The 13683-nt window shown below is 65.9% G+C and overlaps 1 protein-coding gene across 1 annotated transcript in view; it reads left to right on the forward strand.

The window, feature by feature from the left end:
- Nucleotides 1-2955: 2955 nt before the first annotated feature.
- The window catches only part of LOC140904662 (F-box/WD repeat-containing protein 7-like), a 42194-nt gene continuing 31466 nt past the window's right edge, over nucleotides 2956-13683 (forward strand). Inside the window, exons 1-2 of the mRNA XM_073327106.1 lie at nucleotides 2956-3163; nucleotides 11322-11489. Coding sequence (XP_073183207.1) covers nucleotides 3032-3163; nucleotides 11322-11489 — 300 coding nt within the window. The 5' untranslated portion in view covers nucleotides 2956-3031. The remainder of the gene's footprint in view (nucleotides 3164-11321; nucleotides 11490-13683) is intronic.

Consider the following 13683-nt stretch of genomic DNA (forward strand, 5'->3'; position numbering starts at 1 on the left):
AGGGGGGGCGGTGTGGGGCGGGCTGTGTGTGTGTGTGGGGAGAGGAGGGGGGCGGTGTGGGGCCGGCTGTGTGTGTGTGTCCCGAGAGGAGGGGGGCGGTGTGGGGCGGGCTCTGTGTGTGTGTGTGTGTGTGTGTGTCCCGAGAGGAGGGGGGGCGGTGTGGGGCGGGGTGTGTGTGTGGGGAGAGGAGGGGGGCGGTGTGGGGCGGGGTGTGTGTGTGTGTGTGTGTGCCGAGAGGAGGGGGGGCGGTGTGGGGCGGGCTCTGTGTGTGTGTGGGGAGAGGAGGGGGGGCGGTGTGGGGCGGGCTGTGTGTGTGTGTGTGTGTGTGTGTGGGGAGAGGAGGGGGGGCGGGGTGTGTGTGTCCCGAGAGGAGGGGGGGCGGTGTGGGGCGGGGTGTGTGTGTGGGGAGAGGAGGGGGGCGGTGTGGGGCGGGCTGTGTGTGTGTGTGTGTGTCGAGAGGAGGGGGGGCGGTGTGGGGCGGGCTGTGTGTGTGTGTGGGGAGAGGAGGGGGGGCGGTGTGGGGCGGGCTGTGTGTGTGTGTGTGTGTGTGGGGAGAGGAGGGGGGGCGGGGTGTGTGTGTCCCGAGAGGAGGGGGGGCGGTGTGGGGCGGGGTGTGTGTGTGGGGAGAGGAGGGGGGCGGTGTGGGGCGGGCTGTGTGTGTGTGTGTGTGTGGGGAGAGGAGGGGGGGCGGGGTGTGTGTGTCCCGAGAGGAGGGGGGCGGTGTGGGGCGGGCTGTGTGTGTGTGTGTGTGGGGAGAGGAGGGGGGGCGGGGTGTGTGTGTGGGGAGAGGAGGGGGGCGGTGTGGGGCGGGCTGTGTGTGTGTGTGTGTGGGGAGAGGAGGGGGGGCGGGGTGTGTGTGTGGGGAGAGGAGGGGGGGCGGTGTGGGGCGGGCTCTGTGTGTGTGTGTGTGTGTGTGTGTGTGTGTGTGGGGAGAGGAGGGGGGGCGGGGTGTGTGTGTCCCGAGAGGAGGGGGGGCGGTGTGGGGCGGGGTGTGTGTGTGGGGAGAGGAGGGGGGCGGTGTGGGGCGGGGTGTGTGTGTGGGGAGAGGAGGGGGGCGGTGTGGGGCGGGGTGTGTGTGTGTGTGTGTGTGGGGAGAGGAGGGGGGGCGGTGTGGGGCGGGCTCTGTGTGTGTGTGTGTGTGTGTGTGTGTGGGGAGAGGAGGGGGGGCGGTGTGGGGCGGGCTCTGTGTGTGTGTGTGTGTGTGTGTGTGGGGAGAGGAGGGGGGGCGGGGTGTGTGTGTCCCGAGAGGAGGGGGGGCGGTGTGGGGCGGGCTGTGTGTGTGTGTGTGTGTGTGGGGAGAGGAGGGGGGGCGGGGTGTGTGTGTGTGGGGAGAGGAGGGGGGGCGGGGTGTGTGTGTCCCGAGAGGAGGGGGGGCGGTGTGGGGCGGGGTGTGTGTGTGGGGAGAGGAGGGGGGCGGTGTGGGGCGGGCTGTGTGTGTGTGTGTGTGCCGAGAGGAGGGGGGGCGGTGTGGGGCGGGCTGTGTGTGTGTGTGTGTGTGGGGAGAGGAGGGGGGGCGGGGTGTGTGTGTCCCGAGAGGAGGGGGGGCGGTGTGGGGCGGGCTGTGTGTGTGTGTGTGTGTGGGGAGAGGAGGGGGGGCGGGGTGTGTGTGTGTCGAGAGGAGGGGGGGCGGTGTGGGGCGGGCTGTGTGTGTGTGTGTGTGGGGAGAGGAGGGGGGGCGGGGTGTGTGTGTCCCGAGAGGAGGGGGGGCGGTGTGGGGCGGGCTGTGTGTGTGTGTGTGTGCCGAGAGGAGGGGGGGCGGTGTGGGGCGGGCTCTGTGTGTGTGTGTCTGTGTGTGTGTGGGGAGAGGAGGGGGGGCGGTGTGGGGCGGGCTCTGTGTGTGTGTGTGTGTGTGTGGGGAGAGGAGGGGGGGCGGTGTGGCGCGGGCTGTGTGTGTGTGTGTGTGGGGAGAGGAGGGGGGGCGGGGTGTGTGTGTCCCGAGAGGAGGGGGGGCGGTGTGGGGCGGGGTGTGTGTGTGGGGAGAGGAGGGGGGCGGTGTGGGGCGGGCTGTGTGTGTGTGTGTGTGGGGAGAGGAGGGGGGGCGGGGGTGTGTGTGTCCCGAGAGGAGGGGGGCGGTGTGGGGCGGGGTGTGTGTGTGTGTGTGTGTGTGTGCCGAGAGGAGGGGGGGCGGTGTGGGGCGGGCTCTGTGTGTGTGTGTGTGTGTGTGGGGAGAGGAGGGGGGGCGGTGTGGGGCGGGCTCTGTGTGTGTGTGTGTGTGTGTGTGTGGGGAGAGGAGGGGGGGCGGTGTGGGGCGGGCTCTGTGTGTGTGTGTGTGTGTGTGTGTGGGGAGAGGAGGGGGGGCGGTGTGGGGCGGGCTGTGTGTGTGTGTGTGGGGAGAGGAGGGGGGGCGGGGTGTGTGTGTCCCGAGAGGAGGGGGGGCGGTGTGGGGCGGGCTGTGTGTGTGTGTGGGGAGAGGAGGGGGGCGGGGTGTGTGTGTCCCGAGAGGAGGGGGGCGGTGTGGGGCGGGCTGTGTGTGTGTGTGGGGAGAGGAGGGGGGCGGGGTGTGTGTGTCCCGAGAGGAGGGGGGCGGTGTGGGGCGGGCTCTGTGTGTGTGTGTGTGGGGAGAGGAGGGGGGGCGGTGTGGGGCGGGCTGTGTGTGTGTGTGGGGAGAGGAGGGGGGGCGGGGTGTGTGTGTCCCGAGAGGAGGGGGGGCGGTGTGGGGCGGGCTGTGTGTGTGTGTGTGTGTCGAGAGGAGGGGGGGCGGGCTGTGTGTGGGGGCGGCTGGGGGCTGTCACTGCTCGGTCGGGGAGAAGGGCGGGCGGCCCCCCGAGCCCGCCGCCGGGAGCCTGTCGTTTTCACTGTTCACTTTATACCAATAAAGTTTTTGTTCAATCGCCTCGCAGTGCCTTGTGGGGATTGTAGTTCGGCGGGGCACAAGCTGCGCCGGTTGCGCGCATGCTCAGACTGGCCGGCGGCTGCTCCCTTCCGCGGCGGGGCCTGTTCGGGCGCGTGCGCAGTGCGGCTGTCCGCGAGGGCCTCGGGCGCGTGCGCAGTGCGGACGGGCCTGCGGGGCCGCGGTGTTTCCTGCCCCGCGATGTCGGGTCCGGGGGGCCCGGGCCCCGGCGGGGGGAAGCTGGACATCAACCGCGCCGGGGTGTCCGAGCTGGAGGGGGCGCTGAGCGGCATCGGCCGGCGCCGGGCCCGGGGCATCGTGCGCAAGAGAGAGGTGGGGGGGGCTGTGCGGGGGGGCCCGGGCCGTGGGGAGGGGGGGGCTGTGCGGGGGGGCCCGGGGGCAGAGGGGGGCTGTGCGGGGGGCCCGGGCCGTGGGGAGGGGGGGGCTGTGCGGGGGGGCCCGGGGGCAGAGGGGGGCTGTGCGGGGGGGCCCGGGGGCAGAGGGGGGCTGTGCGGGGGGCCCGGGCCGTGGGGAGGGGGGGGCTGTGCGGGGGGGCCCGGGGGCAGAGGGGGGCTGTGCGGGGGGGCCCGGGGGCAGAGGGGGGCTGTGGGGGGGTACCGGGCCGTGGGGAGGGGGGGGCTGTGCGGGGGGCAGAGGGGGGCTGTGCGGGGGCCCGGGGTGTGGGGGGAGCCGTGGGGAGGGGGGCTGTGGGGGGGTACCGGGGGACGAAGGGGGGCTGTGCGGGGGGGCCCGGGGAGTGGAGAGAGGGGGCTGTGCGGCGTCCCGGGCCGTGGGGAGGGGGGGGCTGTGCGGGGGGCAGAGGGGGGCTGTGCGGGGGCCCGGGGTGTGGGGGGGGCCGTGGGGGGGTACCGGGCCGTGGGGAGGGGGGGGCTGTGCGGGGGGGCCCGGGCCGTGGGGAGGGGGGGGCTGTGCGGGGGGGCCCGGGGTTTGGAGGGGGGCTGTGCGGCGTCCCGGGCCGTGGGGAGGGGGGCTGTGCGGGGGGCAGAGGGGGGCTGTGCGGGGGCCCGGGGAGTGGAGAGAGGGGGCTGTGCAGGGGGATACCGGGGGACGAAGGGGGGCTGTGCAGCGTCCCGGGGAGTGGAGAGAGGGGGCTGTGCAGGGGGATACCGGGGGACGAAGGGGGGCTGTGCGGCGTCCCGGGCCGTGGGGAGGGGGGCTGTGCGGGGGGCAGAGGGGGGCTGTGCGGGGGCCCGGGGGCAGAGGGGGGCTGTGCGGCGTTCCGGGCCGTGGGGAGGGGGGCTGTGCGGGGGCCCGGGGGCAGAGGGGGGCTGTGCGGCGTCCCGGGCCGTGGGGAGGGGGGGGCTGTGCGGGGGCCCGGGGGCAGAGGGGGGCTGTGCAGGGGCCCGGGGAGTGGAGAGAGGGGGCTGTGCAGGGGGATACCGGGGGACGAAGGGGGGCTGTGCGGCGTCCCGGGGAGTGGAGAGAGGGGGCTGTGCAGGGGGATACCGGGGGACGGAGGGGGGCTGTGCGGCGTCCCGGGCCGTGGGGAGGGGGGCTGTGCGGGGGCCCGGGGGCAGAGGGGGCTGTGCGGGGGCCCGGGGAGTGGAGAGAGGGGGCTGTGCAGGGGGATACCGGGGGACGAAGGGGGGCTATGCGGCGTTCCGGGCCGTGGGGAGGGGGGCTGTGCGGGGGCCCGGGGGCAGAGGGGGGCTGTGCGGCGTCCCGGGCCGTGGGGAGGGGGGCTGTGCGGGGGCCCGGGGGCAGAGGGGGGCTGTGCGGGGGCCCGGGGAGTGGAGAGAGGGGGCTGTGCAGGGGGATACCGGGGGACGGAGGGGGGCTGTGCGGCGTCCTGGGCCGTGGGGAGGGGAGCTGTGCGGGGGGCCGTGGGGAGGGGGGGTTCTGCGGGGGGGCCCGGGGGCGGAGGGGGGCTGTGCGGGGTATATAGCACAAGTCATGGACAGGTCGCAGTCCTACATTTTTGTTTTCTGCCGTGACCTGTCCATGACTTGTACTAAAAGTACCTGCGACAAACCCGTCGCCTTAGTTACGGCCCTTGAGCATCTCCATCCTCCGGTGGCCTCAGTGGTTGTTGAGCAGCTTCCTGCTTCTGATGGACATAAAAATTGTTTGCTGTTACTTTTTGAGTCTTTAGCTAGGTGTTCTTCAAATTCTTTTTTGGCCTTCCTAATTATATTTTTATATTTCACTTGCCAGAGTTTATGCTCCTATCTATTTTCCTCACAAGGATTTAACTTCCACTTTTTAAAGGATGCTTTTTTGCCTCTCACTGCTTCTTTTACTTTGTGGTGACACTTCTGTTGTTCTCTTTCTATGGTTTTTAATTTGGGGTATACATTTAAGTTGAGCCTCTGTTATGGTGTCTTTAAAAAGTTTCCATGCAGCTTGCAGGGATTTCACTTTTGGCGCTGGACCTTTTAATTTCCGTTTCATTAACTTCCTCAGTGTCGTGTAGTTCCCCTTTCTGAACTGCAGTGGGCTTCTGTCATCTTATTAGTCGAGCATGGAATCACTATCCATAAGGATTCTATGGCACAATTTGGATATGAGCTCAGGTGCAGGTTTAAACTACTCTAGTTCTACCGGTCTAACCCCCTGCGTAGACACTCTTGTTCTAGTATAAGAGAGCCTGTTTTCAACACTGATTTTGTCGCTTGAGAAGTGGTTCAAGGTAAACCGAATAAAGCCACCTTTGTACTGGAGTAAGAGTGTCCCCATGGGTGTTTATACTGGTGTACCTAGATCAACTACACCAGTGCAACTGGTTAAACTTTCTTGTGCAACCTCAGGCTCCCCTCCCTGCTGCATGCTCATCCCCATCTCAGAGACTCCCAGAAATGTAGGGCAGGATTGACCTCAAGAGGTCATCTCGTCCAGCCCCTTGTTCGGCCATTCCCTGGGAGCTGTGGAAGGCCTGCTCTGCCTCTCTTCCTCCCACAGTCACTGTGGCTACATGGCCCTTCTGAAAGTCAGAGGGCAGGCTGGAGGTGGGCTGTGCTGGGACTTGAGTCTGATGTGCAGGATGTGGAGAATGCACAGGAGAGAGCAGCAAGGGAGGTGGGTGGGTAGGCTGGGGAGGGGGGCTGAGTATTTGTGGGATGGGGGAGCCAATGAGATTGAAGGATGATACTGACTGCTGAGGTTGGGAGCAGCGGGACGGACGGGACAGGTGGGGAAGTTGTCATTGGAGGCGAGTGAGCAGGGCTGCCCTGTGGGGTTTGATGTCCCCAGCAGGGTGGGGAAGGCTCTGTTTGGGGTTTGACTTCCTGGAGGGGGTGGGAGGCTGGCGTCCCTTGGGGGCAAGTGTGGTGGTTTGGCTGTGGGGAGAGCGTATATATAAGTAGCTGATGATAGTGGGAAGGCTGCTGGTGCCCCTGCCTGCTCTGCCAGAAATTGCCAGGTGCTCAGTAGAGTTCTCACCTCTCCTTCCAGGGTGGCTTTCAGTGCCTGACTGGGATTGGCCCTGCTGCACATGGGCCCCTGCCTCCTTGGCTGGGCCCAGCCTGCACACGCATGGGACCGCTCCATGGCCTCCCCAGAGCTACTATGGGCTTATGCTGCCATCGCTGCAAATAGAGTCTGGCCACAGAGAGGTGGGGTCCCGTTGAAATCAGTGTGCAGTCCTGTCGTTAGGCTGCACGTGTGCCGGGGAGCGGAGCTGGGGCCATGTGTGACCAGGTGCAATTCTGGCTGCATGGGCAGCGTTACCACTGACCCTCCCTGGAGTGCCTGGGCCTCTCTTTGCAGCCTGCTGTGTGTGTTTAAAAAGAAACTGAGCTTAGAAGGAATGAGCCTGAGGGTAAGGCTAATGCTGTGGCGTGGTCCCCCAGAATGGCAAGAGGGGTTCATTCCTGGGTGCTGTCGGAGGCCCGCTGTATGGTGCAGGGATCAAAGACCCTGTAGGCACGTGAGAACTGAGTTAAGGAAATGATTGTTCACAGTGTAACAAACTGTCGCTGAAAGCATAGGAGCTTTAACCTCTGTTACGTGGGTGGAGAGCTCCTCAAGGGGCGTGCTATTTCAGAACTTCCCATGGCTGCACTCCTGTCTTGGAAGCAGTAGGGTCTGGCCCCAACGGAGGCAGGAGGCTGGGCTGGATGGGCCCCTGGGTGAATCCTGGCCAGCCACTCTTGTGGGGACAGACCGTGCTACTAGGAGACTCCAGCTGATGTCTCTCACCTGTAAGAAGTGTCAAAGAGCCAGGCTTTATTGTCCCTCTAGCAGGGACCCTTCCTGTTTCAGTCCCTCCCGACCCCAGATCTCCGCTCTTGGTACCCTAGAGCAGGGGCAGGCAAAGTTTTTGGCCTGAGGGCTACATCGGGTTTCTGAAATCGTATGGAGGGCCAGTTAGGGGAGGCTGTCCGCACCCCGGCCCCCTGAGCACAACCCCAAACTTCCCTGCCCTCTATTCAACCCCCCCGCTCCCTGCCCCCTTACCGCACTGCTTGGAGCATTGGTGGCTGGCGGGGCTACAGCCGCGCTGCCCAGAGCACCAGGACAGGCAGCCGCGCCGCCCCGCTGGAGCCAGTCACACCACTGCGCAGCACAGAGCACCAGGACAGGCAGCCGCGCCGCCCGGCTGGAGCCAGTCACACCACCGCACCGCCCCGAGCACCAGGACAGGCAGTCGCACCGCCCCGCTGGAGCCAGTCACACCACTGCGCAGCACAGAGCACCAGGACAGGCAGCCGCGCCGCCCGGCTGGAGCCAGTCACACCACCGCACCGCCCCGAGCACCAGGACAGGCAGCCGCGCCGCCCCGCTGGAGCCAGTCACACCACTGCGCAGCACAGAGCACCAGGACAGGCAGCCGCGCCGCCCGGCTGGAGCCAGTCACACCACCGCACCGCCCCGAGCACCAGGACAGGCAGCCGCGCCGCCCCGCTGGAGCCAGTCACACCACTGCGCAGCACAGAGCACCAGGACAGGCAGCCGCGCCGCCCGGCTGGAGCCAGTCACACCACCGCACCGCCCCGAGCACCAGGACAGGCAGTCGCACCGCCCCGCTGGAGCCAGTCACACCACTGCGCAGCACAGAGCACCAGGACAGGCAGCCGCGCCGCCCGGCTGGAGCCAGTCACACCACCGCACCGCCCAGAGCACCAGGACAGGCAGCCGCGCCGCCCGGCTGGAGCCAGTCACACCACCGCGCAGCACAGAGCACCAGGACAGGCAGCCGCGCCGCCCCGCTGGAGCCAGTCACACCACTGCGCAGCACAGAGCACCAGGACAGGCAGCCGCGCCGCCCGGCTGGAGCCAGTCACACCACCGCACCGCCCCGAGCACCAGGACAGGCAGTCGCACCGCCCCGCTGGAGCCAGTCACACCACTGCGCAGCACAGAGCACCAGGACAGGCAGCCGCGCCGCCCGGCTGGAGCCAGTCACACCACCGCACAGCACAGAGCACCAGGACAGGCAGCCGCCCCGCTGGAGCCAGTCACACCACCGCGCAGCACAGAGCACCAGGACAGGCAGCCGCGCCGCCCGGCTGGAGCCAGTCACACCACCGCACCGCCCAGAGCACCAGGACAGGCAGCCGCGCCGCCCGGCTGGAGCCAGTCACACCACCGCGCAGCACAGAGCACCAGGACAGGCAGCCGCGCCGCCCGGCTGGAGCCAGTCACACCACCGCACCGCCCCGAGCACCAGGACAGGCAGTCGCACCGCCCCGCTGGAGCCAGTCACACCACTGCGCAGCACAGAGCACCAGGACAGGCAGCCGCGCCACCCGGCTGGAGCCAGTCACACCACCGCACAGCACAGAGCACCAGGACAGGCAGCCGCCCCGCTGGAGCCAGTCACACCACCGCGCAGCACAGAGCACCAGGACAGGCAGCCGCGCCGCCCGGCTGGAGCCAGTCACACCACCGCACCGCCCAGAGCACCAGGACAGGCAGCCGCGCCACCCGGCTGGAGCCAGTCACACCACCGCACAGCACAGAGCACCAGGACAGGCAGCCGCCCCGCTGGAGCCAGTCACACCACCGCGCAGCACAGAGCACCAGGACAGGCAGCCGCCCTGCTGGAGCCAGTCACACCACCGCACAGCACAGAGCACCAGGACAGGCAGCCGCCCCGCTGGAGCCAGTCACACCACCGCGCAGCACAGAGCACCAGGACAGGCAGCCGCGCCACCCGGCTGGAGCCAGCCACACCACCGCGCAGCACAGAGCACCAGGACAGGCAGCCGCTCCGCCCGGCTGGAGCCAGTCACACCGCCGCACAGCACAGAGCACCAGGACAGGCAGCCGCACCGCCCGGCTGGAGCCAGTCACACCGCCGCGCAGCACAGAGCACCAGGACAGGCAGCCGCGCCGCCCGGCTGGAGCCAGTCACACCAGCGCGCAGCACAGAGCCCCGCGTCAGGCTGCGGCTCTGCAAGAGCCCTGTCACCCAGAGCACTGCGCCGGTGGCGCAGTGAGCTGAGGCTGCAGGGGAGGGGCCGGGGGCTAGCCTCCCGGGCCAGGAGCTCAGGGGCCAGGCAGGAGGGTCCCGCGGGCCGTAGTTTGCCCACCTCTGCCCTAGAGCATGGGGCACCAGGGGGTGGCAGCACCAATGACCGGTGGTATTTGGCACTGAACATCAGAGTCTGGGCTGCTGTCTGAGGGGTCAGCGGGGGACCTCTCTTAGCACAGCTCACCTGGCCAGTGGCCTCAGAGGTGGGAAGTCCCTGCAGGCCAGGGCACAGTGGGTGAGCAGTGCAGAGGACACTGTCTGCAGCTGGTGAGCCAGCGCTGCTCAGTAGGTCCTTGCACTCCCTCTCTGGGTGGGGGAGGCTGAGCAGGGCTGTCAGTGCGGCGGCAGTGCTGGGCCAGGCTGTGCACCCTGGCTGGCAGGGCCTCACATGGCATGCAGCTCTGGCTCCATTTGCTGTGGCTGAGGGGCCCTGGGACAGGCAATGTGCATGGGAGGATGCCTGCATAGATTACCATGGAGGGGGCTTGCCTGGCTGTCAGCATACGGAGCCTCTGGCCTAGTCCCTGCTCCTTCCTGTCAGAGCCAGTCTTGAAGGCAGATTCTCTTCAGTGCAAGCCATCCAGCCTAGCTTGTGCTGGCTATTGGGCTGTGCCCCCTGACTCTGTGCCAGGGGTGAGGGGGAGAAGAGGAGGGAAGGGACCATGCAGGCCATGGATCCTTCTACCCTGGTGACACCAGAACAAGGAATTTGCGGCATGCTCCTCACCATGGTGCCATCAGGCAGATGGTGCTCTCGTTTTCAGGGTATTGAGTACCACGAAGGACTCGGGGGCCTGTAGTCCCCCTCTATCAGTCTGTTTGTCCTGCCTGCAGACACTTGGTGGGGAAGGTGGGCAGTATGGGGACCCTGGTAGGTTCTGGGCAGCAGCCTCCTGCTCCCTCAGCGCCCTCTCCACAGAGACCATAGGCCTAGCCGACTGTGCAGCCAGGTGCAGGGCCATGGCATGGTGTGCAGGGAGCGGGGCCCCCAGCATGCAGTGTGGCCCCAGTCCTGGTTCCATGAGACCTGTGTTCCTGGCATGCCATCCAGCCCACAGAGAGCCAGACGTGAGGGTTTGTGCGAGGCCCGGGTGTGCCCTGGGGTCAGAGCCTGGGCCTGTCTCCCTCAGTTTCCTAGCAAAGGCGCTTGAGCCTGAGGGACTGGGGTGGGGTGGGGTGTGGGATTTGTGAGAGATTGTGGGTGTGGTAGGTGTCACAGATGCTTGGATTCCAAACTGCCCTGTCTGGGCACCTGGACGGCATCTGCCAGCCACCAGCTGCCTAGAGACGAGCCGGCAGGGAGCTTCCCCCTGTATCCTGGGAGGGTGTCCCCTCCCCAGGGCAAGTCCCTGTCTATCTGTGAAGTAGACACCTTCTCCCCCAGACCCCTAGAGGATCCCCTCTCCTCAGCTCCCTGTCTAGGCCTCTCTGCTGCTGGATCCTGTTTGGAAACCTGGAGAAGTGTGCTTGTACCCAGGAGGGCGCAGTGTGGGCCCCAGCCCCGGGGGTTTTTTCCACTCCCCTTTGGGAGGTTGGTTCCTGTTCCCAGGAGTGGGAGGGGTAAGGGGGCAAAGAAACGTGGGGCAGAAGATCTGGGGCTGGGTCAGGGGCTTGTCAGGTAGAGAGACAAAATTCCTCTTCCCAGGTGTTTCAGCCCCTCCTCTGCCCCCATCCCCGCCACAGTCCCAGCTCAGGGCGCCTCCCCCAGAGGAGCATGCAGTTGGGCTCACCTAGGCATTGTGAGGGCCAGGGAGGGCGTGAGGGGAGAAGCATGTGTGGCGTGGGCATAGGGTCCTGGATCTGCGGGAGGGCAGCTGGGCAGCAGGGCCCACGGATGACCAGGTGTGAGCTGAGCTGTGCTGGCTGGGGGTAATCGGGGTGACTGCAGGGGAATCTCGGGTGAGCACCCTGCAGAGAGAGGGCTCCAGTTGGGAAGTATCTTCCTGGGAGGGCACAGAGAGCCCTGGGGAGAAGGGGGGGCTCCAGGTAAGCTCTGGTGTGGGGCTGCCCAAGCTCGGCCCGACGCCAAGCTGAGTCCTGCTTGTTCCCTGGCAGGAGCTGAAGGGCTTCAACTCACTGGATGACCTGCTGCACGTCAAGGGCATCACCACCCGGATCCTGGAGCTGAACAGCCAGCGCATGACCTGCAGGAGGAGGCCAAGCAGCGAGGAGGCTCCTGGTGGGAGCCCCAGCCAACAGGGGCACAGTGCCCCCGCGCCTCAGGTAGGGAGCCGCGGGCCATGCTCTGCCTCTGCTGCGGGGGTGCCCAGTGGGTGCCCAGTTGGGGGAGGGTGTCTGGCTCTCCGAGTCGGAGGAGTCCAGCCATTATTGTGAAGGGAGGCAGGTACCCATGGGAGTTTCATTTGCACAGAATCTTTTTCATCATTTTAATGCGGGGAGGGATAGCTCAGTGGTTTGAGCTTTGGCCTGCTAAACCCAGGGTTGTGAGTTCAGTCCTTGAGGGGGCCATTTAGGGATCTGGGGCAAAAATTGGGGATTGGTCCTGCTTTGAGCGGGGGGTTGGACGAGATGATCTCCTGAGATCCTTTCCAACCCTGAGATTCTATGATTCTGTGATTCTCTGTCTTAGCCTCCTGGGTGGGGGAGGCACTGAAAGTTGCTGAGACTACTGATCCATCTGTAACATCCCTGGTAGCCTGCCAGGGACGTTACCTTCCTCTCTGGTGTGGCGCCCCAAAGAGAGCATGGCGCTGGCATTGCTGGGGGGGGGGGGGGCTGAGCCACACCCCTTGGCACCAGAGCTCAAGGGCTGGCTCCTGTGAGTGCTCTGCCTCTGGCGAGGGTGATCCATGGCAGCCTGCTCCGCCCCAGAGTCCCCGACCAGGGCTGTGCTCTGGCCACAGAGAGCGCTTCTGGCCCCAAGACCTGGCACTGCTGTACTGGCCCGAGAGCAGCTATGCCCTGGCTTCCTGAGGTTGTTGCCCAGACCAGACCCCGCCCAGGCTAGTGCACAGGGGCAGGCGTGCCAGCTCTGGGCAGCAGCCTGCTCAGGCCTGGAGCAGACTCTGCGTCTCAACCCTGCAGTCACTCCCCAGTGCTCCCTTATCCAGGCATCACTCCCCGGCAGAGGCCGAGGAAACGCTTCCCCAGAGCAGAAACAGCCCTTTCTGTTTGCCCTGCACGGGGAGGGCAGGCTGGGCCGTCCGGGCTGGAGCCATCCCGCTGCCGCTCGGAGCAGCTCACAGAGTGTCTGCACCCCAGCTGGCATCCCCTACCACTTCGCTCTGGGAGGTCCCTGGGGCAATGTCTCCTGCAGCCTGCTCCTGATGCCCAGTGGGAAGAGAGGGCAGTCCCTGGTTGCTGTGCTAAGCACTCCTTTACCCCAGAGCCAGCAGGCAGTGTTCGGGGTTCAGCAATGGCTCCCCTTCCTCGACCCACCTTGGCAGGTGTGGCCTTTCTCTGGAGGCAGCATATGAGAGAAGGGGGCTGAGGAAGCCTGGTCTTCATGTCCTGTGCCCCTCCCTCTCCCTGTGCAGGCACAGCTCTTTGAGCCCCATTGCATGCAGGAGCCCCGCAGCCTGCCCTCCTTGTACAGTGGGGTCCTGAGCTGTAGCCCCTTCACCCTCCAGCCGCCGAAGTGAGGAGCAGGGTGATGGGCTCGGAGCACCTATGCCCCTTCCATGGTCGGTCTCTGTCAGAGCGTGGGGCAGTAGGAAAGGCCTCTCTGCCATCCCACAGTCTGCCCGGTCTTCACATGGAGGAGCCTGCACTGAGCCGGGAGATGGCAGCCAGACAGCAGAGCATGCCAGGCAGGCTGGGGGGGGCTGCCATAGTATCTTCACTGAGAATGAGGGGAGTAAGGGCAGATTCATAGATTCAAGTCCAGAAGGGACCATTAAATAATCTATTCACCTGAGGCAAGAGGTCAGGGTGGTGTTCTGCACAGGCGGAGGCAGATGAGGTGGACGGGCTGTGACCGCCGGAGAGAAGAGGACAAGGAGGAATTCCGATAGCAAGTCCTCAGCATGATTACTGTTTAAGAGATCTGTTTCAGAGTAACAGCCGTGTTAGTTGCTGTTTATTTATTTGAGCATAAGCTTTCGTGAGCTACAGCTCACTTCATCGGATGCATACTCATAAGAGATCTGTGAGAGTCTAGCTTGGTGACAGGAATGGTGAGGTGTACAGGGCACACCTGTGGATGGCTGCCCAGCCCAACCTGCAAGAAAATCCAGTGTGCCCACAAAGAGAGTTTCAGACTGCTTCTTTTGGGGAGTCCGGAGGGTTTTAAACCAATACCAGCAGGGGGGGCGGGTAAAAAGAGGGAAGATCTGACCACTCGGCAGATGATAATGTGGAGAACAAAGGATGCGAAGAGAAGAAAGGATTGAATTGCCTATATGCCAATATTGGGAGCCTGGGAACAAGTAAAAAGAATTGGAATTGGTCATTCCTG

The sequence above is a fragment of the Lepidochelys kempii genome, unplaced genomic scaffold (assembly GCF_965140265.1).
Source record: "Lepidochelys kempii isolate rLepKem1 unplaced genomic scaffold, rLepKem1.hap2 scaffold_61, whole genome shotgun sequence".
In the NCBI taxonomy this organism is placed as follows: domain Eukaryota; kingdom Metazoa; phylum Chordata; order Testudines; family Cheloniidae; genus Lepidochelys; species Lepidochelys kempii.